Below are 26843 nucleotides of genomic sequence, written 5' to 3' on the forward strand. Positions count from 1 at the left end.
TTTTAAGCACAAACATGACCGATGCATGTAAAGGACTAGCTCTTAGGATATATTTAATAAGTGGTACTTATTTAAACTATTAGTCCTTCCCCAAATTTTATTTTTCTTTTAATTCTAAATAGCTAAGAATGTCACCTAATAGCACAAATAACTTACTTGATTATAAAGAGTTTATTACTTACAAATAATTCATGGTGACTATAGGGTAAGATGAAGGAGGCAGGGAAAGAGGGACGACCCAGAATATTGCAAAGTGAATGAGAAGTGTAGAGCTTCACATTTAGATTTATTTCTAGAATTCTATGGATTCACACATAAACTAATACAGTTCAGTTGGAAAGTAAACTGTGTTCTCTCTCATTCTACAGATTTCTCAAGCTAGGTGGGATCAACCAATTGATGAGAGTAACTTCTTTCAGGCACTGTCATGAATAGGCTATGACACAGAAAACTAGAGGGGGACATTGGATATGACTAAACTAGCAGATGTACTGGGCTCCATTAAAAAGGCTTGGATACATTTCCATAAAGTAGTAGGTGCATGGTGGGGGAAGGGGGGCAATGTAGAATTGAGAACCTCTAAACCAGGATTATGCAGGAGAAAACAAATAAGATTATAGGGCAGACCAAATGTATAATGCCTACATCATTTTATTTGGATATGACATCAGTCACACTTCTACATCTAGCCTCAAACATATGACAGTGGCCTGCAGTAGCCTTCTTCTGCCTCAGATGAATCACAGCAAGCCTAGTTGCTGGGTCTGTTTCCCTGCCAACAATTTGCTAGTCAAAGCAATCTTCTTTAGAGACAATACATGTGGTTATGCTACTGAAAACTATTTGTGGCTTTCTAGCGGTGAGGAGTATACTATGTGAGGTGTGTGTGTGTGTGTGTGTGTGTGTGTGTGTGTGTGTGTGTGCACGCATGCGCGTATGTGTGGAAGAGAGAGAGAGGGAGACAGAGAGGAGAGAGAATTTCTTCATATTGCCTGTTGGCATATCTCTGTGCTCACCTGCTGAATGTCTGTTCCAGTCCCATGTACTCTGTTGTGTTCTTTTGTGAAGAGAATGGATAATGGGGCTTTGGATAACTCCTGAGCAGAGAAGAGACTACTGTCCCCTTCTATCCTCATTTACCTCTTCTCCTCCTCACTATGGTGTCTCATCTCCCCTGTCTATGTATCCTTACCTTTCTAATATTTCCTCTGTCAGCCCTCACTTGGAGCAATACCACAGCATAAGCCTAGGTGCTTACACATGGTGATTGGAGCCCCTTCAAGCCTCCAGGTCCCAAGTCCATCCTGTCACATGGAGAAAATCTTTATAATGAGTGAAAACATCCCTAAGTCTAAGCATGTCCCAGGGTCCCTGAGCTTAGCCTTCAGAGTCCTCTGGGCACATAAACTTGGGCTGATGGGTCATTAAGCCCATCTAACTATTTGTTCCTCCCTACCATCTGCAGAAACAAATCACCATATCAGATGTGACTTCTAGGTCAGGGGAGATTATGTCTCATGAGCTGTTAGGAAGCGAAATATCCTGAAGGGGTGGGGGGAGTCTTTCTGGGGGATGATGTCATGAAAATAATTAAGTTTAAGCCATTAAGTCTTCGGAGTGTGACTTCTTAGGAAACAGCTATTAGTGACTCTTCTGCTTTGTTTAATAGAAATGTGTGAATCCTGATGCAGTCTGGTGTTATGACCATGATTTCAAAAGATGAGACCCCTAAAATAGACACATTAGACCCTGTACCAACAGTCTATTTTTTGACAGTGTTCATCCCTGTAGATAATAGTATCAACTTTCTTCCAACTCAGAAAGATTCTCCTTACAACCTATAACTCATTTTAAACGGATAAAGTCTTTGGAGAGGGGCTTTCATGTGTTTTAACTCTTTTGACAGAAGGTGAAGGAAACTCCACATTCTCCTGAGAAAACAGAATCTAGCTAGAGCTCAAAGTTTAGCTTTCTTTGTCTCCCTCCCTTGATGATGATGAGGTAGACCTTCTAGTACCAGGGCATGCCTTAGGTCAGGATTTTCCTGAGTACAGACAGGAAAAGACTGAAGGACAGTTGAATACATTAGAAAATCTTTTTTTTTTTTTTTTTTTGGCTTCTAAGTTCAGATAATTTTGAGTGGTTAAGAGAGAGAAGATAATATCTGTGTTCCAAAAGAGATTCTGGTTAGATCTGATATGTTCTCCTTTTTATTGCTTCTCTTTTTGATGAATGAAAAGCTTACATACCTTGCCTCTCTCTGGTCACTCCCTCATGGTATCCATTTTCCCCATTGTTTCAACATTTACCTTTACAAATCAAGCCTGACTCTATCCAATCTCTACTTAAGATTTCTTTTTATTCCCTCTGCTTCTCCATTATATACGTTGGGCTTCATATGATAAAGTATATACACCACTGTTGGCAAAGTACTTCAGCAAATGCCCAACCAAACTGTAAACTTTAATTCTACTTCATGACTCTCCAAAACATTACTCTGTCTTAGGTGATCAAGAGTCCTACTTAGAAAATAACTACTGCTCATTTTCACTTTCCTTCAACTTTCCACCAATTCTCATGTTCTCCATGATGGTCTTCTGTATAAACCATTCAAAAAGGAACCAGATACATGGACTCCTAAATAACTATGATTATTATACAAAGTAAATTGGATGACAAGATGAAAAACACAATCTCCAAGTCTCTTATTTTTATATCAATGTGTACTGCTATTATAACATACACATTTTTCCCTTTGGGTTTTGTGTTTCCTACCTTTACCATTTTTTCCCCTGAGTTTTATTGTAGTAGCATACACATAACATAAAATTTACTATCTCAACCATTTAAATAAATTTTTTAATGTTTATTTCTGAGACAGAGAGAGACAGAGCATGAGTGGGGGAGGGGCAGAGATAAAGGGAAACACAGAACCCGAAGCAGGCTCCAGGCTCTGAGCTGTCAGCACGGAGCCCAACACAGGACTTGAACTCACAGACCGCGAGATCATGACCTGAGTTGAAGATGGACGTTCAACCGACTGAGCCACCCAGGCGCCCCTATCTCAACCATTTTTAAATGTACAGTTCAGTAGTGTTAAATACATTTATATTATTGTTATAACCATCACCACCATTTATCTCCAGAACTTTTTCATTTTGCAAAAACTGAAAACTCTATCCACTCAACAATAACTCCCCATAGACTCTTCACCCCTTCCTCTGGCAACTACCATTCTATTTCTAATTTTTTTTTTAATCTTCCCTTTTCCCCCATGCCCCAGCCTCTTGTAACCACCATTCTACTCTCTGTCACTGTTGGTTTGACTTCTTTCTTTCTTTTTTCTTTTTTCTTTTTTTCTTTCTTTCTTTCTTTCTTTCTTTCTTTCTTTCTTTCTTTCTTTTTCTTCCTTTCTTTCCCTTTTTTCTTCCTTCTTTCCTTCCTTCTTTCCTCCCTCCCTCCCTCCCTCTCTCCCTCCCCCCTCCCTCCTTTCTTTCTTTCCTCCTTTCTTTCTTTTCCATGTAACTGAGATAATGCAATATTTGTCTTCATGTGACTGGCTTATTTCATTTTAGAGTCATGTCCTCAGTTTCATCCATGTTTCTTCAATGGCAGGATGTTTTTCTTTTTAAAGGTTAAATAATATTCTGATGTATATTTGACTGCATTTTATCTTTGTTGAATTTTTTCAGTTTAGTATTTATATTTTAAACTGTATAATTTCTGTTTGGTTCATTTTTATAGTACCTACTCCTTTGTTAGACTTCTCATTTTGTTCATGTATTGTTTTCCTGATTGCATTTAGTTGTCTATCTTCTCCTGTAGTGCACTGAGCTTCCTTAAGATGATTATTTTGAATTATTTGTTAAGTAGTTTATAGATCTTCATTTCTTTAGGACCAGCTATTGGAGTTCATTAGTTATGTTTGTTGGTGTCATGTTTATTTGATTCTTTGTGATCTATGTAACTTAAGTTGGTATGTGTGTTTGAAAGAACAGATACCCCTTCCATTTATTAGACTTATTTTGGCAGGTAAAGTCCTTCTGCTGGGTCACTGGACTGATGGGACTACCTCTGAGATCATGGTTGAGTAGCGCTGGAACCAGGTCTGTGGTTATCATTTGACCTACAGTCGGCTTCATGGTTGGCAGATCTGTTAGCAGGGTTGCAGATGGGTGTAGCCCCCACTGGTTCCCATTGGGCCACTAGGCTTGTCTCTATTCAGGCAAAATTGCCCCTGGTCTGTGATAGAGTGCGGCTGGAATCAAGCCATGGCGACTGCTTCAGGGATCACAATCAGGTCTGAGGTTGGCATACCTGTTACAAAGGGCAGAGATGGGCATGGATTCTACTGAGTCCTTTGGCAAAAGTGGCTAGTATCAGGATTACATACAGGTGGGACTGGAGCCAAGTTCACAGAAGACATGGCTGCCTCCAGTATGCAGCCAGGACTATGGTCAGGAGGCGTGCCATTAGTGTATGGGCTTGCCTTCTCAAAGCTACCCTTTTTCAGTCATGGGCTCTACCTGGGTCTTACAACCTTCTTCTTGGATCCCAAAGCTCCCACAAAGGCATTTTGGTTCATGGATGACTGTCAAATATTTGTTTCTATAAGGAGACATGAGCTGAAGACCTATTATTCCACCATCTTGCTTGTGTCACTCCTCTTCAATTGATTTTTATTAGTTTCTGGTTCATGGCTGAAATTTTTCATCTTGCCATCCAATTTGCTTTGTATAATAATCATAGTTATTTGGTAATCTAAGTATCTGGTTCCCTTTTGAATATTTTTCTCCTTTTTTGTTTGCTTTTTGGTTCTGTTAATTTTTGTGTTTGTTATATGTTTTTTTATTATTAAATGCTGAGTTTATGAAGGACAACTTGTCAGAATACTTTTATGTCATCCGTATTGTTATCATCACCAAAAAAGGTTTCACTTCAGTTCTGATGAGCAGTTAGGGTAAAAGCACATCATGCCATTCTAAGTAGCACTGAGCTAATGCTGACAGGCTACATACTTTGTGATGACTGCTGTATTTCTGATTTACCCTCATTCTCTGGGCACTCCTTTGGTGATCTATTTCCCCTAATCCTTGTCAAGCTCTGAACTCCAAGGCTTAATCCTACCCAATGCTGTGATACTGTTAAAGCTCTCCTGATATTACCAGACTTTCTGAGAGCTCTTCTAAATCAGAAAATGCGTAGTACATGTTGAGGAAAAACACCACCAAAGGCAGGATTCATTTTTGTTTACTTTCTATTATTTTCTGACATCTTGTCCCATTTATCTTTGCTACTTTGTTATCGATCTAATGCTTTAAAACATGTTTTAAATATTCTTTCAATTTTTCAAAATGTCTTCATTTTTCTCTTGGACATGAATAATGGACTGAATGAACACTGAATTCTAATACAAAATAATTTTCCTCAAGTCATGTAGACTTTTTTTTCCTCAAGTCATGTAGACTTTTGCATTTGAGAATTTTGATACCAATCAGATTATGTTTTTTTTGGAGGATAGAAGTAGCAATCAGTTCACTGTACATCTCTGTGTATAAAATATAAGGAAATATTATTGGCCCATTTATTCCATGAATATAGGCATCTGTTTAGTATCCTGGTGATTGCTTCATGGTCTGCTCTACTTACTGTATTGTTTGGCTCTGAATTTGGAAACAATTTGTGCTATTTGGAAAAAAAAAAGTGACCTTCATTATCTTGGAAGCACTATATTTCATTTGTTTTATTATGTTGTTGTTTATATTATCCAATATATCCATTCACTTTCCTTCTCTTTCCTTGAAGTTTTAAAAAAATATCCAGTCTGTTGATGACTTATATTGTAATCACCAAAAATTCTACATTTTTATTATTTCTAGCTTATTATTAATTCAATGTACTTTTGAAGGAGATCAGAAGTAAATACTTGGACTCAAAAAATATATCTTGACATAGAAATTTAGGAAGACTTTTACAACACAAGTCCAGAATAAAGTGTTTAAATCAAGGGAGTATTTGGTACCTCATTAGTTCAAGGGATAAAGAATATGAAGCTAGGGGAGCCTGGGTGGTTCAGCCCATTAAGTGTCCAACTTCAGCTCAGGTTATGATCTCACAGTTCATGAGTTTGAGCCCTGCTTTGGGCTCTGCACTGATGGTACAGAGTCTGCTTGGGATTCTCTCTCTCTCCCTCTCTCTCTGTTCCTCCCCTGCTCCCTCTCTTTCTCTCAAAATAAATTTAAAAATTTTAAAAATAATAGAAAGTAAATAATATATGTGAAATTAAATGGGTGATTATAAAAACTTGTGTACATGTTAGCTCTATTGTTTCTTGTCTACCGTTACCTCAATATTAACTCTTCTCACTGAGATTGAATGATCATCATTAATAATATACTTTAAAAACATTTGTTTTGTATAATAAATGAATACAAATGACTAGGAAAATCATAGAATTAGATGAAGTGATCAGTATTGTAACATCCAAAGTTAAATTTGACTTTATTTAAGCTGAAAAATATTTTACTTAGGTCAGTCATGTCTTTAAAATTTACTTTCCTTTTTTGTTAACATTTATTTATTTATTTTTGAGAGAGACTTAGAGAGAACACAAGCATGGGAGGGGCAGAGAGAGACAGGGAGACACAGAATCTGAAGCAGGCTCCAGTCCCTGAACTGTCAGCACAGAGCCTGATGCGGGGCTTGAATCCACGAACTGGAGATCATGACCTGAGACAAAGTTGGATGTTCAATGGACTAAGCCACACAGGTGTCGCATAAAATTTCCTTTAAATTATCATTCTTTCTTTTCTGTTGTTGTTTTTGAAAACCATAGTGCATTGTTTGTACTGACTTCATCCACTTTAGAAAATCCTGTTACATTTACTTTTTCACATTCTAAATTTTCTAAGGTTCTTTACAGTCCAATTTCTTTTCCCATCCCCTTTCTTATATTTGCATTTTTCATGTTCATGAATAATTTTCTTTTTTCTTCTTACATATTTGAATGCCTACCCAAAGCCATCCAGTTAAAAACAGATAAATAAATAAGTAGTCATCCATGATGTCTCTTGCCACTTTGTGGCTAAATCATACCTTATGGCTCTTTTTTATTTCAGAGCAGATACCCTCTCTTTATTTGCATTACCTCTATCCAAATTCCAGTTCTTCTCGAATCATAGATACCTGAAGATTAACTTTGTGCTTCACTAATCTTCTACCTCCTATTCTTTCTATTTTTTTGTGTGTTTATTTCTTTTTGATAGAGAGACAGAGAGAGAGAGAGAGGGCAAGCAGGGGAAAGGCAGAGAGGGGGACAGAGGATCTGAAGCAGGCTCTGTGCTACCAATGGATTCAAACTCACCAACCATGAGATCATGACCTGAGCCGAAGTTGGGTGCTTAACTGACTGACCCACCAGGACACCCCTATCTCCTATCCTTTCTAAATGCTAGTGTGAGATAATACTTTCTAAAAATCCACACACTCATTTTACTCACCACTTCATATACTTTAGTACTACTCAATTTTCTATTCAATAAATTTCAGGCCACTGAACGCATCTTTTAATCTTTCTAAATTATGACTTCAATTGTTAAGTAACATTATTTCTTTTTATTGTCTTTTTTTTAAACTAATTTCTCTGTTGAAAAATATTCCCTCTTGCAATTTTCATTTGTTCCACACTAACTCCAGGATGGGCTAGCCAGATGACATAGTATTAAATTTGCCAGTTCAACAATGAGGGTGTATCGGGGCACCTGGCTGGCTCAGTCAGTTAAGTGCCTCACTTCTGCTCAGGTCATGATCTCACAGTTCATGAGTTTGAGCCCTGCATCAGGCTCTGTGCTGACAGCTCAGAGTCTGGAACCTGCTTCAGATTCTGTGTCTCCCTCTCTCTCTGCCTCTCCCCCACTTGCACTCTGTTTCTCTCTGAAAAAATAAACATTAAAAAACAACCTTAAAAAAAAAGAATGAGGGTGTATTATATTGAAGGTTAGGCTTATAAGGAACTTCATAGGATCAGGAACTTGAGAGAACAGAAAAGGAAAAAATAAAACACCAAAAAATCTAGTCTAATTCCCATATTTTGCTTGCATAAGCTTTAGTTAAAACTGTACTATTTATTTTTAAGCAGTACTTTATTAATTATAGAAACTTGTTGCAGTTTACTTAATACCTGTAATTGGTTATGTGATCTCTAATTGAACACCTCTGTCAAAGAAATCTTATTATTGCCTGAAAGAGATCTAGAACACCAAACAGTTTTAACACAAAGTTATTTCAGTGAATCAAAGTTTTCCTCCTTTAAATTTATTCTTGTGTGTAATATTCTCTGCCAGAGGTCAACAGAGAGTATCATTGCAAGTACACATTCAGACACACAGAAGTGTACATACCTCCAACAATTACAGGCAGTATTTTTTCTGATATATATCTCACATATATCTATATCTATGTCTATATCTCTATCATCTCTATCTCTATCATCTCTATCTCTATCTCTATCTCTATCTCTATATCTATCTATATATCTATATCATCTTATATCTATATATATCATCTATAGTTATAGCTATAGATATCTATATAGAGAGAAAATTAATTTTGGTGAAAGAAATTTATTAATTTTATCATAAATTTTAGTCCTTTCAGACCCTATAATTTCATGACTTGAATGAATTACCTCTCATCAATCTTGTTTTAACAAAGAGACTCTCTACCCGTTCCTGGATCTACTTGGTCCTGATGCCATAAATGACTGGGTTGAGGGCAGGGGGTATGACTACATAGAGGTTAGCCAGGAGGATATGGATATACTCGGGGATGTCATGACCAAAGCGGTGAGTGAGAAAAGAGAAGAGAGCTGGACCAAAGAAGACCAAGATAACACAAATAGGGGAGCTACAGGTATTCAGAGCTTTCAGGCGGGCATCTTGGGAAGGGAGGTGGAAGACAGCATATAAGATCCTAACATACGAGACAATGATAAGAAGCACATCCAGAAACAAGATAGAAATATTTCCAAGACCATAGTAGACATTGGCATTAATGCTGGCACAAGCTAGACGTGCCACTCCCATGTGCTCACAATAGGTATGAGGGATGATTCTGTGTCCACAGTAAGGCAGCCTCAGGAGGAGAAAAATGATGGGAACAATCATGCATAAGCTTCTTAGTACCACTATCACAGCAATCACACCAGTCACTCTGTCGGTAAGAATCATGCTGTACCTGAGGGGGTTGCAAATAGCCACATAATGATCAAAACCCATGGCAAGAAGTACAATGCTCTCCATGACTGTAAAAAAGTGGATAAAAAACACTTGAGCAACACAGCACCCAAAGCACAGCTCCTGAAGGCTGAACCAGAAGATCCCCAGCATCTTGGAGATGGTAGTAGTAGAGAGACTTAGGCCAATCACTGACAGCATGGCCAGAAAGTAGAACATAGGTTGGTGAAGGCTATGATCAACCCAGATAACAAACAGAATGATAACATTTCCAACAAGAGCAATCAGATACACAGCACAGAAGGGAAATACAAGCCAGATTTGTGCAACTTCCAACCCTGGAATCCCCAGCAATAGGAATGAAGAAGGATGGGATTCAGTGACATTGTGAGAAGACATTCTCCAGCAGGCTGACGATGGTATGATTTTTAAAAGTTGTTGGTGGTTCCCACTGGACAATTCATCCACAGTTAACTGAGATCTACAAAAATTAAAGATAAAAACATTCCATAACAAAGGATTCATAATGGGAACAAATTTTTCTAAAGGCCTTTGATTCTTTACCCCTTTTCAGCTCTCCATAAATAATCCCAGTATCACTCCTGACCTGCAGCATAAGTGGTAAAGAATGTAGAAGCTAACATTGTGTCTTTCCTGAAATGATGGGTTCAGAGGAATTAAATGCATTAATTTTCCTCTTCCTGAAGAAATAAATACTATTAGGAGATAATAAAATTGATCATAATAATAGCCGGCACAATAATCATGGTTATCATTAATTGAGTACCTACAATTTTTCAGACATTGTTGTAGTCATTATTTGCATACACTATCTCATTTAGTTCTCCCCCCACAATTCTGTGACACAAGTTCTCGTTTATGGAAGAGAGAGGTTTTGATAAGCTCATTAACTTCCCATTGCTAATAAGCAGCAGAATCAAGATGTGAAATTAAGAGAAACTAAGCTTTGTGACACTGATATGGACCTGTGTTTGTAAACTTGTTAGTGAAAGTAGTGAAAGGAGAGAGAGAGAAAGATAAGGGGTGGAGAAATAAAGGACCTAGAATAACCAGACTACCTTAAAGAAGAATAAATCTGAAAGATTTTCATTACCAAATGTTGAGATTTTCTATAAAACTATGATGATTATGGCAGTGTTGCTATTTAAAAAAAAAAAAAGAAAGAAAAAGAGACAATGGAACAGAACTGAGAATCTAGAAGGAGATCCACATAATTCTTAGGGTATGCCCAAGTAGCAATTTTGAGATATGTTGGCAAGGGGCAATGATAATCTGTGAAGTTTCTTCCCCATATAAAGATCTTTCTGAAGAACCTGTTGACTTCTGTAACTGGTGAGAGGGAAATGTGACATCAGATCTGATCTGCTTCCTGGAGCTGGCCAAACCACAAATTTGAGGGCACAGTTCTTGACACTGTTCTCACTTCTGACATCAACTGCAAGTTCAGGAAGTTTCCCATACTACCTCCAGGTTCACTAATCTACTAGAACGACTCACAGAACTCACTGAAAGCTATTATACTCATGGTTACAGTTTACTATAGGGAAAGATTAAAATCATAAATCAGACAAAGGAAGAGATGCTGATGGTAGAATGTGAGGTTTGCAAATGTGAAGTATCCACTGTCCTCCCTCATGGAGTCACAATGAGTTACCCTCCTGGAATTAATGTGTGACAATATGCATAGTTATATTGCCAACCACGGAGGCTCACCTGAGCTTTGGTGTCCAAATTTATGTATATGTGATTGATTGATTGTACACATGGTTGAACTCAATCTCTAGATTGGTTGGTGCCACATGACCCAAAGTTCTCACCCTAAGTTATATTGTTGGTATTTATAGTGTGGTCAGCCCTTACACTGAGATAGAGTTTGACCACCCCTCATCCTAAACTCCTATCAGATATGACAGATAACTTCCTAGAAGCCAAAAACAAAGGCCAGACCTCTTTTTGGGTAAGGCAAAATTCCTCACTATACATCTATTCATCTAGTTCCAAAGACATTTTTTGTTATTGTAACAAGCTATGCGTTTCACCTCTTGGCTTATCTTGGCTCATGGCATCAATCATGAATTTGGGTCTCCCAATAATCAAGTTTGAATTCAGTTTAATCCTTTCGAAATATAAAGCATGGAGAGAGACCAACAACTGATTACCATATTGTGTCCTTTTTTATATCAAGGGTATAGAATGTGTAGAATCAGTTCAATTATAAAGGAGTTCAAACTCATTACTCTCTCCTTTTTTGCCTACTATGACTATTTTTTTAAACTTTGTGTCTCACTCACTATCAAAGCAGTATGGGAAAAGAAGCAGAAGTAGACACCGTGTAATATCACTTGCATTGTGGCATGGGATAGAGTCCTGATTCTATTCTTGCTGGCCTTCTGACCTTATGTCAGTCACACATATTCTGTATTTCAGTTTCATCCGGAAATAAACATAGTACTATCTATCTCAGATTATTATTGGGTTGAGTAGATGAGGTTATATATGCCTGAAATATTACAGGTGTAGATATTTCCTCTCCAATCTTAGTCTTCCTCCTACCTTTCTCCAGACCAGTGTTCTGTACCATTCCCAGTCCCAATACTCTAGGTCTTAACTCAATTTCTGTGAAGCCAAATTCCAATCTTAAGCACACATTGCAGATGCATTGATCACAAACACTTACCACATTCCCTATGTTCCATCTTAGGAAGTCATTTGGCAACTGTGAATTTAATTACTGAAATTATGTATTTATACACCCTCAATATGCCCTAAGAGATGTTTATAAATTGTCCTTGTGTGTGTGTGTTGAGGGGATTTATAATGGAGTCTCCAGGTGCCAGAGAGTCTCAGACATTGAAATTAAAATGAATAGGAATTCCCTTTTGTCATTAAACTTGCTGAAGAGAAGCTCTAGGGAAATCCCCATGAACCTTGCTGTCTGCTATTTGGTCGATTGTCAGTTCTTGTTATTTCACATAAAATATACAACAGGTAGTATTTTACTTTATTTTTCTCCTTCTTTTTCCTTATTCTCTGTTTTCAGTCTTTGAAATACTTGGACTAAGTCTTTGGGCTTTTTGGGGTATCTATATAACCAGAAATTTTTTTTAATTATAAAATATAAATGAAAGTGCCACTTTAACCATTTTAAACTTTACAATTCAGTGGCACTTAGTACATTCACAACATTGTACAACTGTTAACACTATCTAGTTCTATAAAATTTCACCAATTCAAAAGGAAATCCTATGCCCATTAATCAATCACTTCCCATTCTTCCAGCTCTAGGCAGTAGATTATTAGATCTGATCTCAAATTTTTCTCAACAGTTACAAAAGTCAACAGCTATTGAAAAAGAAACTTCATATGGGAAAGAAACTTCACTGATTAACATTCACTTTTGCCAATTTATCTTAAATTTCTACGTGGGGAAAGAAACTTTAAAAGGTGGTCTATATATGCAATGGAATATTATACATTCTTTAAAAAGAAGGATATCCTGTATTGCAACAACATGGATGAATCTGTGGACAAAATACCAAAGTGAAATAAGCCAGTCACATAAAGACAAATATTACACAATCTCAGTTATTATGGAATCTTGAAAAAAAAAAAGCCAAACTCACAGTAACATAAAGTAGAAGGGTGGTTACTAGGGCCTGGGGCATCAGTAAAAAGGGGAGATTAAAAAGAAATCAGAATGGAGCCTGGGTGGCTCAGTGGGTTAAGTGTCTGACTTCAACTCAGGTCATGATCTCAGGGTTTCTGAGTTTGAGTCCCTCATTGGGCTCTCCACTGTCAGCGCAGAGCCCACTTGGGATCCTCTGTCTTCCTCTCTCTGCCTCTCCCTGGCTCACATTCTTTCTCTTGCTCTCTCTCTTTCTCAAAATATGTAAATAAACATTTTTTAAAAAGGGGGTGCTTGGGTGGCTCAGTCGGTTTAGTCTCTGACTCTTGCTTTCAGCTCAGGTCATGATCTCATGGTTTGTGAGTTCAAGCCCTGTGTCAAGCTCTGTGCTGACAGTGCAGAGCTTGCATGGGATTCTCTCTATCACTCTCTCTCTGCCCCCCCCCCCCCAGTCACTCACACTATCTCTCTCTGTCAAAATAAATAAATATTAAAAAATAAAAGTTCTTAAAAAAAAAGAGAGTTACCCAATTACCCTTTGCAAAGAGCAGAATCTCTAATGTTTGTAACCAACTACTCATACCAAGACCTGTAGCACACCACCCATAGCACTCTAACACACACAGAGTTCTTACATCTTTCCAGGACCTTGATAAAGAAAAGGTCATAACGAGAGTGAGATACCTACGCCTCAACAGGAATTCAATGACACTTGCTGGGAGAATGACTTCCATCAATGACACCCACTTCCATCCCCCCTTGTTTCACCTGCTAGGAATCCCAGGACTGGAAACTGTACATATCTGGATTGCTTTCCCATTCTGCATTGTGTACCTGATTGCCCTTGTGGGGAACATCACCATTCTCTTTGTGATCAAGACTGAACACAGTCTCCACCAGCCCATGTTCTACTTCCTGGCCATGTTGTCTATGATCGATCTGGGTCTGTCCACGTCCACCATCCCCAAAATGCTGGGCATCTTCTGGTTCAACCAACAAGAGATCAGCTTTGGGGGCTGCCTTGCCCAGATGTTCTTTATCCACATGTTCACAGGAATGGAGACCGTTCTCCTGGTGGCCATGGCTTATGACCGCTTTGTTGCCATCTGCAACCCTCTCCAGTACACCATGATCCTCACCAATAAAACCATCAGCATCCTAGCTTCTCTTGTTGTTGGAAGAAATTTAATTCTTGTGACTCCATTCGTGTTTCTCATTCTGAGGTTGCCCTTCTGTGGGCATCACATCATCCCTCATACGTACTGTGAGCACATGGGTCTTGCCCGGTTGGCCTGTGCACCCATCAAGGTCAACATTATCTATGGGCTCATGGTGATTTCTAATATCATTGTGGATGTGATCCTGATTGCCTCCTCCTATGTGCTTATCCTTCGAGCTGTTTTCCGCCTTCCTTCTCACGATGCCCGGCTAAAGGCTCTCAATACCTGTGGTTCTCATGTCTGTGTCATGCTGTGCTTTTACACACCAGCTTTTTTTTCTTTTATGACACACCGTTTTGGCAGAAACATTCCCCGCTATATCCACATTCTTCTGGCTAATCTTTATGTGGCTGTCCCACCGGCCCTTAATCCGGTCATCTATGGAGTCAGGACCAAACACATCCGAGAGAGAGTTGTGAAGATATTTGTACAGAAATAATAGTTCTGTGTCAACATTTGGAAAATATATCCACATACCACCTACATTTTAATAATCTGAGCTCTGCTTCAAATTTCCTATTAGAGTAGATAGCAGTAGCCAGATTTTTATTTTTTCTTGGAATTCATTTAGAGTTGACAGGTAACTTTGCTGTCTGCTCTACCCACCCGCCCCATGTAACTGGACGAAGGGAAAGCACTGATGGAAAAGGAAGATGTCCTGGAGGCAGCAGTGGTTTGGGAGTAGAATGGCTGGTGGGAAAAGATGAGAACACTCCCCATTTTTCCATGTGTCTTCTCTTTAGGTACGTTCAGACCCTGAAGGAACACTGATCCAACAATCTCACTTTGTAGATGAGGAAAATAAGGTATAAGCCATGGCTTGGTGACAGTGTCTAAATTAGTGCATCTGTTCCACAGATTTATATTCTGTATATTAATCCTCAAGTTTTGCCTTCCTTCTCTAGAGTCATTACTCATTTTCATTTTAATGGTTCCCCTGTCTTTTTCTTACTGTCATTTTTGTTCCCTTTCTTCTTTTTAACCCGATTCCTTCAATTTTTCTCTTTCTCTTTCTGTCTTTCTCTACCTCTCTGTTTCTCTCTTTCTCCTTCTTACTATTTACCCAATAAATTCAGTCTCTGAGAATTGGCTAATGTAAGAGACTACAGTTTAGGATTAGGTATACATGACATTATTTCCTCACTTACAGCAAAGTCATTTTATTTTATTTATTTATTTTTTTCAACGTTTTTTATTTATTTTTGGGACAGAGAGAGACAGAGCATGAACGGGGGAGGGGCAGAGAGAGAGGGAGACACAGAATCGGAAACAGGCTCCAGGCTCCGAGCCATCAGCCCAGAGCCTGACGCGGGGCTCGAACTCACGGACCGCGAGATCGTGACCTGGCTGAAGTCGGACGCTTAACCGACTGCGCCACCCAGGCGCCCCAGCAGCAAAGTCATTTTAGATGTCAATAATTATATGTGTTCTGTTTCTAGTTCCAATTGAATTGTACCTAAAATTTCCCTTGTTTGCTATATATACTGTTTCCCTTCAAAATTTAGAAAATTTTGAAAAGGAAATTAGAATAATCTATGGTTTAAACACAAAGCCAATCTTGATATCAAGTCCAGAATAATCTGAATATAATTTATTAATCCTGTAGATTTCCAATATGTAGTCCCATTTTCAAACTCCAGGTATATCTAGAGAATATATTGTACTTTCCTTTATCAGGGTTTTATAGCTTTTAATATATAAATCTTGCACTTTCTTGGTTAAATTTATTCCTAAATATGTATGTTCTTATTTTTCAAGGCTATTGTAAATGGAATTTTTCTCAACTCTCTTTTTGATTATTCACTGGTGGAATTTAATATATCTAATTTCTGTATGTTGACATTGTATTGTGTGACTTTGCTGAATTCATTTATTAGTTCTAATGGATGTTTTGTATATTCTTTATAATTTTCTTTATATAAGATTATATCATTTACAAACATATATAGTTTACTCCTTTTCTTTTTTTTTTTAATATATGAAATTTATTGTCAAATTGGTTTCCATACAACACCCAGTGCTCATCCCAAAAGGTTCCCCCCTCAATACCCATCACCCACCCACCCCTCCCTCCCACCCCCCATCAACCCTCAGTTTGTTCTCAGTTTTTTAACAGTCTCTTATGCTTTGGTTCTCTCCCACTCTAACCTCTTTTTTTTTTTCCCCTTCCACTCCCCCATGGGTTTCTGTTAAGTTTCTCAGGATCCACATAACAGTAAAACCATATGGTGTCTGTCTTTCTCTGTATGGCTTATTTCACTTAGCATCACACTCTCCAGTTCCATCCAAGTTGCTACAAAAAGCCATATTTCATTCTTTCTCATTGCCACATAGTATTCCATTGTGTATATAAACCACAATTTCTTCATCCATTCATCAGTTGATGGACATTTAGGCTCTTTCCATAATTTGGCTATTGTTGAGAGTGCTGCTATAAACATTGGGGTACAAGTGCCCCTATGCATCAGTACTCCTGTATCCCTTGCATAAATTCCTAGCAGTGCTATTGCTGGGTCATAGGGTAGGTCTATTTTTAATTTTCTGAGGAACCTCCACACTGTTTTCCAGAGTGGCTGCACCAATTTGCATTCCCACCAACAGTGCAAGAGGGTTCCCGTTTCTCCACATCCTCTCCAGCATCTATAGTCTCCTGATTTGTTCATTTTGGCCACTCTGACTGGTGTGAGGTGATATCTGAGTGTGGTTTTGATTTATATTTCCCTGATAAGGAGCGATGTTGAACATCTTTTCATGTGCCTGTTGGCCATCTGGATGTCTTCTTTAGAGAAGTGTCTATTCATGTTTTCTGCCCATTTCTTCACTGGGTTATTTGTTTTTCGGGTGTGGAGTTTGGTAAGCTCTTTATAGATTTTGGATACTAGCCCTTTGTCTGATATGTCATTTGCAAATATCTTTTCCCATTCCGTTGGTTGCCTTTTAGTTTTGTTGGTTGTTTCCTTTGCTGTGCAGAAGCTTTTTATCTTCATAAGGTCCCAGTAATTCACTTTTGCTTTTAATTCCCTTGCCTTTGGGGATGTGTCGAGTAAGAGATTGCTATGGCTGAGGTCAGAGAGGTCTGTTCCTGCTTTCTCCTCTAAGGTTTTGATGGTTTCCTGTCTCACATTCAGGTCCTTTATCCATTTTGAGTTTATTTTTTGTGAATGGTGTGAGAAAGTGGTCTAGTTTCAACTTTCTGCATGTTGCTGTCCAGTTCTCCCAGCACCATTTGTTAAAGAGACTGTCTTTTTTCCATTGGATGTTCTTTCCTGCTTTGTCAAAGATGAGTTGGCCATACGTTTGTGGGTCTACTTCTGGGGTTTCTATTCTATTCCATTGGTCTATGTGTCTGTTTTTGTGCCAATACCATGCTGTCTTGATGATGACAGCTTTGTAGTAGAGGCTAAAATCTGGGATTGTGATGCCTCCTGCTTTGGTCTTCTTCTTCAAAATTACTTTGGCTATTCGGGGCCTTTTGTGGTTCCATATGAATTTTAGGATGGCTTGTTCTAGTTTCGAGAAGAATGCTGGTGCAATTTTGATTGGGATTGCATTGAATGTGTAGATAGCTTTGGGTAGTATTGACATTTTGACAATATTTATTCTTCCAATCCATGAGCAGGGAATGTCTTTCCATTTCTTTATATCTTCTTCAATTACCTTCATAAGCTTTCTATAGTTTTCAGCATACAGATCTTTTACATCTTTGGTTAGATTTATTCCTGGGTATTTTATGCTTCTTGGTGCAATTGTGAATGGGATCAGTTTCTTTATTTGTCTTTCTGTTGCTTCATTGTTAGTGTATAAGAATGCAACTGATTTCTGTACATTGATTTTGTATCCTGCAACTTTGCTGATTCATGTATCAGTTCTAGCAGACTTTTGGTGGAGTCTATCAGATTTTCCATGTATAGTATCATGTCATCTGCAAAAAGTGAAAGCTTGACTTCATCTTTGCCAATTTTGATGCCTTTGATTTCCTTTTGTTGTCTGATTGCTGATGCTAGCACTTCCAACACTATGTTAAACAACAGTGGTGAGAGTGGGCATCCCTGTCGTGTTCCTGATCTCAGGGAAAAAGCTCTCAGTTTTTCCCCATTGAGGATGTTAGCTGTGGGCTTTTCATAAATGGCTTTTATGATGTTTAAGTATGTTCCTTCTATCTCGACTTCCTCAAGGGTTTTTATTAAGAAATGTTGCTGAATTTTGTCAGAGGCCTTTTCTGCATCGATTGACAGGATCATATGGTTCTTTTCTTTTATTAATGTGATGTATCACATTGATTGATTTGCGAATGTTGAACCAGCCCTGCATCCCAGGAATGAATCCCACTTGATCATGGTGAATAATTCTTTTTATATGCTGTTGAATTAGATTTGCTAGTATCTTATTGAGAATCTTTGCATCCATATTCATCAGGGATATTGGCCTGTAGTTCTCTTTTTTTACTGGGTCTCTGTCTGGTTTAGGAATCAAAGTAATACTGGCTTCATAGAATGAGTCTGGAAGTTTTCCTTCCCTTTCTATTTTTTTGGAATAGCTTGAGAAGGATAGGTATTATCTCTGCTTTAAACGTCTGGTAGAACTCCCCTGGGAAGCCATCTGGTCCTGAACTCTTATTTGTTGGGAGATTTTTGATGACTGATTCAATTTCTTCGCTGGTTATGGGTCTGTTCAAGCTTTCTATTTCCTCCTGATTGAGTTTTGGAAGAGTGTGGGTGTTTAGGAATGTGTCCATTTCTTCCAGGTTGTCCAATTTGTTGGCATATAATTTTTCATAGTATTCCCTGATAATTGTTTGTATCTCAGAGGGATTGGTTGTAATAATTCCATTTTCATTCATGATTTTATCTATTTGGGTCATCTCCCTTTTCTTTTTGAGAAGCCTGGCTAGAGGTTTGTCAATTTTGTTTATTTTTTCAAAAAACCAACTCTTGGTTTCGTTGATCTGCTCTACCGTTTTTTTAGATTCTATATTGTGTATTTCTGCTCTGATCTTTATTATTTCTCTTCTTCTGCTGGGTTTAGGCTGCCTTTGCTGTTCTGCTTCTATTTCCTTTAGGTGTGCTGTTAGATTTTGTATTTGGGATTTTTCTTGTTTCTTGAGATAGGCCTGGATTGCAATGTATTTTCCTCTCAGGACTGCCTTCGCTGCATCCCAAAGCGTTTGGATTGTTGTATTTTCATTTTCATTTGTTTCCATATATTTTTAAATTTCTTCTCTAATTGCCTGGTTGACTCATTCATTCTTTAGTAGGGTGTTCTTTAACCTCCATGCTTTTGGAGGTTTTCCAGACTTTTTCCTGTGGTTGATTTCAAGGTTCATAGCATTGTGGTCTGAACGTATGCATGGTATGATTTCAATTCTTGTATACTTATGAAGGGCTGCTTTGTGACCCAGTATATGATCTATCTTGGAGAATGTTCCATGTGCACTCGAGAAGAAAGTATATTCTGTTGCTTTGGGATGCAGAGTTCTAAATAGATCTGTCAAGTCCATCTGATCCAATGTATCATTCAGGGCCCTTGTTTCTTTATTGACCATGTGTCTAGATGATCTATCCATTTCTGTCAGTGGAGTGTTAAAGTCCCCTGCAATTACCACATTCTTATCAATAAGGTTGCTTATGTTTATGAGTAATTGTTTTATATATTTGGGGGCTCCCATATTCGGCTCATAGACATTTATAATAGTTAGCTCTTCCTGATGGATAGACCCTGTAATTATTATATAATGCCCTTCTTCATGTCTTGTTACAGCCTTTAATTTAAAATCTAGTTTGTCTGATATAAGTATGGCTACTCCAGCTTTCTTTTGGCTTCCAGTAGCATGATAAATAGTTCTCCATCCCCTCACTCTCAATCTAAAGGTGTCCTCAGATCTAAGATGAGTCTCTTGTAGACAGCAAATAGATGGGTCTTGTTTTTTATCCATTCTGATACCCTATGTCTTTTGGTTGGCACATTTAGTCCATTGACATTCAGTGTTATTATAGAAAGATACGGGTTTTGAGTCATTGTGATGTCGGTATATTTTATGCTTGTAGCGATGTCTCTGGTACTTTTTCTCACAGGATTCCCCTTAGGATCTCCTGTAGGACTGGTTTAGTGGTGACGAATTCCTTCAGTTTTTGTTTGTTTGGGAAGACCTTTATCTCTCCTTCTATTCTAAATGACAGACTTGCTGGATAAAGGATTCTCGGCTGCATATTTTTTCTGTTCATCACATTGAAGATCTCCTGCCATTCCTTTCTGGCCTGCCAAGTTTCAGTAGAGAGATCGGTCACGAGTCTTATAGGTTTCCCTTTATACGTTAGAGCATGTTTATCTCTAGCTGCTTTCAGAATTTTCTCTTTATCCTTGTATTTTGCCAGTTTCACTATGATATGTCATGCAAAAGATCGATTCAAGTTACATCTGAAGGGAGTTCTCTGTGCCTCTTGGATTTCAATGCCTTTTTCCTTCCCCAGTTCAGGAAAGTTCTCAGCTATTATTTCTTCAAGTACCCCTTCAGCACCTTTCCCTCTCTCTTCTTCCTCTGGGATACCAATTATGCATATATTATTTCTTTTTAGTGTATCACTTAGTTCTCTAATTTTCCCCTCATGCTCCTGGATTTTTTTTATCTCTCTTTTTCTCAGCTTCCTCTTTTTCCATAATTTTATCTTCTAGTTCACCTATTCTCTCCTCTGCCTCTTCAATCCGAGCCGTGGTCATTTCCATTTTATTTTGCATGCCGTTTAAAGCGTTTTTCAGCTCCTCCTGACTGTTCCTTAGTCCCTTGATCTCTGTAGCAAGAGATTCTCTGCTGTCCTCTATACTTTTTTCAAGCCCAGCGATTAATTTTATGACTATTATTCTAAATTCACTTTCTGTTATATTATTTAAATGCTTTTTGATCAGTTCATTAGCTGTTGTTATTTCCTGGATATTCTTCTGAGGGGAATTCTTCCGTTTGGTCATTTTGGATAGTCCCTGGAGTGGTGGGGACCTGCAGGGCACTTCCCCTGTGCTGTGGTGTATAACTGGAGTTGGTGGGCAGGGCTGCAGTCAGACCTGATGTCTGCCCCCAGCCCACCGCTGGGGCCACAGTCAGACTGGTGTGTGCCTTCTCTTTCCCTCTCCTAGGGGCGGGATTCACTGTGGGGTGGCGTGGCCTTCTGGGCTACTTGCACACTGCCAGGCTTGTGGTGCTGGGGATATGGCGTATTAGCTGGGGTGGGTAGGCAAGGTGCACGGGGGCAGGAGGGGCAGGCTTAGCTCGCTTCTCCTTAGGTGATCCACTTCAGGAGGGGCCCTGTGGCAGCGGGAGGGAGTCAGACCCCCTGCCGGAGCGGTGGCTCCGCAGAAGCACAGCGTTGGGTGTTTGCACGGTGCAAGCAAGTTTCCTGGCAGGAACTGGTTCCCTTTGGGATTTTGGCTGGGGGATGGGCGGGGGAGATCGCGCTGGCGAGCGCCTTTGTTCCCCGCCAAGCTGAGCTCTGTCGTCCCAGGGCTCAGCAACTCTCCCTCCCTTTGTCCTCCAGCCTTCCCGCTTTCTGAGCAGAGCTGTTAACTTATGACCTCCCAGATGCTAAATCGCGCTTGCTGTCAGAACACACTCCATCCGGCCCCTCCGCTTTTGCAAGCCAGACTCGGGGGCTCTGCTTGGCCGGCGAGCCGCCCCTCCGCCCCGGCTCCCTCCTGCCAGTCCGTGGAGCGCACACCACCTTGCCGCCCTTCCTACCCTCTTCCATGGGCCTCTCGTCTGCGCTTGGCTCCGGAGACTCCGTTCTGCTAATCCTCTAGCAGTTTTCTGGGTTATTTAGGCAGGTGTAGGTGGAATCTAAGTGATCAGCAGGACGTGCAGTGAGCCCAGCGTCCTCCTGTGCCGCTATCTTCCGACCTGTTTCCTAAAACCATTTTTTAATGTTTAATCATTTTTTGAGAGACAGAGAGAGAGACAGAGCATGAGCAGGGGAGGTGCAGTGAGAGAGGGAGACACAGAATCTGAAGCAGGCTCTAGGCTCTGAGCTTTCAGCACAAAGTTTGATGTGGGGCTCAAACTCACGAACTGTGAGATAATGACTTGATCTGAAGTCGTTCCCTTAACCCGGGCACTCCTTCTTTTGAGTTCTTGTTTCTCAAGGAGCTGCTCCAAGGTTTCCTGGCACTGCACTGCCTAAGAGACTCCAGCAGCTCTATGAGGCTGGCCCCATTCTTCTCTTCTTCGCTGCTACTGTTGCCCTTGAAATGGGTGTCTTGGATTTAATTTAAAGGTCTAAGATTAACTCATTATTTTTCATTGTGCTATTATACCATGTCTCTTGTTTCTGGAAAATGTTCAGAAAAGAACAACTGAGATGGCCATAATAAATCCTGAAAGGAAGATTACAGAAGAAGCAAAGAAAGTCAGAGGGGAATTAGTTCATGGCTTCATGTCAGTTGTATTTTTTTACATGGAGCAAGAAGATGTGGACAAAGCAGATGTAAACATGAATATTCTGATTTTTCAGGAGGTAAACACTAAAGACAAAATAGATACAGCCCTTCTTGGAGGTCTTTCAAGGAAGAACAAGAATTCAAAACAAGAATTATCATAATGGTATTCTTTTGGATATGGTTTAGATGTTTTCACAAAAACACATTTGAAAGGTATTTTTCAAGTTTGAGGAAATTGAGGTTCACAGAAAAAAATGATTTATTTGAGGTCAGAGTTTTAAATGATAAATGAGCTGGAGCTAAAATCTTAGTATTCGGTATTTAGCTGTTATGCATGTTTTGTTAAACTATTGTTGATAGCTTAATAAAAACGGTTCTTTCAAGGTATAACCTTCTTTCCCTTTTTAATTGCAAAAGTTACATTGAAAACATATTAAAACCTATATTTTTCAATTTATTCATTTTTAATACTGAGATATGTAAGATGATTAAGTTAGCAATAATTTCCTGCCACTTCCAGATTTTAGTAGGACTTTTCCAAGAACATTATTTATTATTTATTTATTTAATTTTAAATACTTTACTTAATATTTTTATTAAATAGGATTATTTTTCCCATGTAGTCATTTAGATTTTAACTGACAAAACTGATGGGTACCATAGAAATGTTAAATGAGAAAAATAATGAAGTTTTGCCAAAGTTCCCCCTTTTGTAAGTTTTTTAAAAAATTTAAATCCAAGTTATTTAACATATAGTGTAATAATGATTTCAGAAATAGAATTTAGTGACCAAGAGCATTATTTTAAACATATGTAATACCATATATATCCTTAAATGAATTTTAACATGTACTAGATTTAATTACCATAATTGCCATAGATAGTTACATTTAAATATTTAGATATTTGTACTTAAGTGAAATCATTGTTCACCATATATCTTTTTGTAACAGTACCTCCCCATTTGTGGGGTCTTTATTTCAGTTCAAATCTCGCATGGCTATAGAACATTTTCCCGTTGTTTTATCAGCAAGGGAAAATAGGCAATATACCTTGAATGAATTAGAAAATCATCTTTAATTCAGAATTTTGATTGCTATTCTCATTGCTTTTTTTTCTTTTTTTTCCTTTTTTTTATTGGTTCATTACAAAAGATGTAACTCATTTATCTTGAAGAGATATAGTCTATAGTGGGAGGAATATATTTGTATTGTTTTATTTTTCTCCAAATAGTAGAACAATGGTTTTATTTTTTTATTAATTTTTTTTTACATTTATTTATTTTTGAGAGACAGAGAGAGCACAAGTGGCTAGGGGCAGAGAGAGAAGGAGACAGAATCCAAAGCAAGCTCCAGGCTCTGAGCTGTCAGCACAGAGCCTGACACGGGGCTCGAACTCACAAACTGTAAGATCATGACCTGAGCCAAAGTCGACGCTTAACTGACTCAGGCACCCAGGCACCCTGTAAAATAATGTTTTTAATTTCTTTTCCCATTAACTACTGATACCTCCTTTTATGTACAGCGAGTTCTTATGTACACTGGGTCTCCTCATTCTGTTCTATTTTTTCTACCTGTGCATTGTGAGGAGATTACCATAGTGAACAAAACTTCTCTAGATTTATAAGAGATTTGACATACAATAGCTCTCTTTTCCACTAATATTTTACATTTAAAAATTTTAAACTCTTATATTTAGACTGCCAGAAACACCTAAATTCTTTTGTTGATTTCCAAAGTATCCAAATTTAATTGGATTCCTACAAGATATGAAAATTAATTTATAAAAATTAACACAGTCCATAAATTGGCTATTGTAAATAAAGCTGAAATAAACATGGGGATATGTCTATGTTTTGAATTAGTATTTTCATTTTCTTGGATAAATACCCAAAGTGGAATTGGTGGTTCATATGGTAGTTCTATTTTTTTCAAGTTTATTTATTTATTTTGAGAGAGACAGAGAGAGAGAGCAGGGGAGGAGCAGAGAGACAGGTAGAGAGAGAGAATCCCAAGCAGGCTCCACACTGCCAGCTCAAAGCTCAAACACACAAACCATGAGATCATGACCTGAGCCAAATCAAGAGTCAGACACTTAACCGACTGAGCCACCCAGGTGCCCCAGTAGTTGTATTTTTAGTTAAAAAACGTTTTCCTTTTTGTTCAGCAGTTTGATTTGTCGCTTACTTTACTTAAATTTTCCTTTACATGTGTCACTAAAGGACATTAATTTATGTCTCAACATTTCACATTTTTAAAAAACAACTCTACTTGAAGTTTTTCTAATGGAATATTTTTCTAGAGTTTATTTTCTACTTAACTGTTGCTAGTACAGAGGAAACTTGCTGATTTCTGTTATTTTGCTTTGGGTTAGCTTCATTATTTTAGTGTCCACTATAAATACTTTTCAGTTCACTCTTTTGATTTTTCAGTAAAACATCATTAGTATTATAAAAATGATAATTTGGGCTTTCTTTTCCAAATATACCTCTCATTTATGGTCTTCTGTTTTGTTTTAATGAGAACGACTTTAAACAATAGTAGCAGCCAATCTCATTTCCCCCATTGATTGATTTAATACAATCTTTTATATTTTATATCAAGAATGGTGTTCGTTTTTGTGTTTTACAAATAAAACCAATGAAAAATGTATCTTAGGGTGCCTCAGTTGGTTAAGTGTCTGGCTCTTGGTTTTGGCTCAGGTTATTATCTCATGGTTTGTGAGACTGAGCCCTGCATTGGGCTCTGTGCTGACGGTGAGGGGCTTGCTTGGGATTCTCTCTCTTCCTCTCTCTCTGCCCCTCCCCTGCTCACACACCTGCATTCTTTCTCTCAAAATAAATAAACTTTAAAAAATAATATATTTTATATACTGCCAAAGTTCCAAATCATGAAAGAATTGAGACTCATGTTTCATAAAACCCTCTTATTTTGGGACTCTGTGTGTCGTAAGTTATTATTCAAGACTCACTTAGCTTGGTCATTTACTTACCAAATTTTTACTGAGAGCCTCCTGCATGCCTGATACTGTGACAGCCAGAGTTTGTTTGTTTGTTTGTTTGCACATTCCCCTGGCTGGAGATCCCCACTGTCTGCAACATGGCCATGTCAGAGCTCAACCCCAACTCTTTGCCCTCATTCCCAGATATAGCTCTTAACCCTTTGCCCAGGTGGAGAGACCAATGGAAGGTAATGAAAGGCAAATTGAGAAATTCAACAGTGAGCCAGATTCATAGACTGGGACAGAACCCTGGGGAGGTGGACTGCCTCCATTGATCCCCTCCCAGAGTCCTTGACAGTGGCTGGTTTACTTACTACTGCAGGAGGGGCCATGAAGATGTCCCCAGGCTGGTTCTTCCTTCTGGGCTCCTTCCCCTCTCCTGGCTGTCGCTGCCTGTGCTGGGCCTTTTGTTGCTAAGAGCAGATCTGTCCCTCTCTTACCACTCCTGGGTTTGGGATATAAATCATAGCCATGAAATCACCTGGTCTCAGTCTGACTCCCCTGGGCCCACCCCATGACACTCCTCAGTGTCACCCAACTGCCTCTGGGGCAGGTCATCTCACTCCAGCAGGAGGAGCCTGCAGTGACTTTGGAGGCCTCTCTTGGCCACTCTGGGAACAAACCTAGTCCTAGGACATGGGGCCCGCAGGTGGACAGCTCTGCCATGTTGGATTGTTGGAAGAAAGGGTGTCCTTGTCTCAACTTGGTTTCCTCTCCACTCAGTCTAGCAAGTAGTTAGTTCTGTTGTAACAGGACACAGAAGTTCTTAAGTATCACCATGCTATGCAAAACCCCACACAAAGAAACCACAGGATTTATGGAAAATGGAGTTAGGAGCATAGTACTCAAAAACATTGTCAGTGACACATAAAAAGATAGAAAACCAGGTAAACCATAGGAGAGTTTGACACATGTTAAGAGGTTGAGAGAAATACAAATGCTACAATGAACACAACACTCTACGTTGAGAAGGCCATGAAGTTTGCTTGTGGGCATGGACAGAAGAAGGGCTGCAGCTTGTGAGTTATGGTGAAGTGATAAGAGGAGCTTTGTCTGAAATCAGATAGAAAGTTGTGAAGTGTGGGAAGGTAGTTGATGGGTGTTAGCAGTGTGTGTGTGTGTGTGTGTGTGTGTGTGTGTGTGTTGTGTATCCTGTAATGCTCACTCTCAGCTTGATACAGTTTCTGTGTTTGGATTGCACAAAGCCAAGTGTGAAACTCAGTTATCCTCAAATTGTTTCATAATGTATTGCTGGTGTTGGCACATGTTTGTACATTTAAACCAAGTGACATAGCAGAACTGACTGTATCTCCCTTTTCCTGTGTC

General features: G+C 38.8%; 2 protein-coding genes across 2 annotated transcripts; one reads left to right on the forward strand and one right to left on the reverse strand.

Moving 5' to 3' along the window:
- Window positions 1-8735: 8735 nt before the first annotated feature.
- LOC132677307 (olfactory receptor 52E8-like) lies at window positions 8736-9657 on the reverse strand. The gene has a single exon (XM_078433979.2). The coding sequence runs from the start codon at window positions 9630-9632 to the stop codon at window positions 8736-8738; it is 897 nt and encodes a 298-aa protein (XP_078290105.2). The 5' UTR covers window positions 9633-9657.
- Window positions 9658-13575: 3918 nt separating this feature from the next.
- LOC144613072 (olfactory receptor 52E4) lies at window positions 13576-14801 on the forward strand. Its single transcript, XM_078433978.1, has one exon. The coding sequence runs from the start codon at window positions 13585-13587 to the stop codon at window positions 14536-14538; it is 954 nt and encodes a 317-aa protein (XP_078290104.1). The 5' UTR covers window positions 13576-13584; the 3' UTR covers window positions 14539-14801.
- The last annotated feature ends 12042 nt before the right edge of the window (window positions 14802-26843 follow it).

This window comes from Panthera onca, chromosome D1, assembly GCF_046562875.1.
Source record: "Panthera onca isolate mPanOnc1 chromosome D1, mPanOnc1 haplotype 2, whole genome shotgun sequence".
NCBI lineage: Eukaryota > Metazoa > Chordata > Mammalia > Carnivora > Felidae > Panthera > Panthera onca.

What these genes read in the sequence shown, in the direction of transcription:
- LOC144613072 (XM_078433978.1), top strand. Translation starts at nt 13,585, where the DNA reads ATGACACTTGCTGGGAGAATGACTTCCATCAATGACACCCACTTCCAT.
- LOC132677307 (XM_078433979.2), bottom strand. Translation starts at nt 9,632, where the DNA reads ATGTCTTCTCACAATGTCACTGAATCCCATCCTTCTTCATTCCTATTG.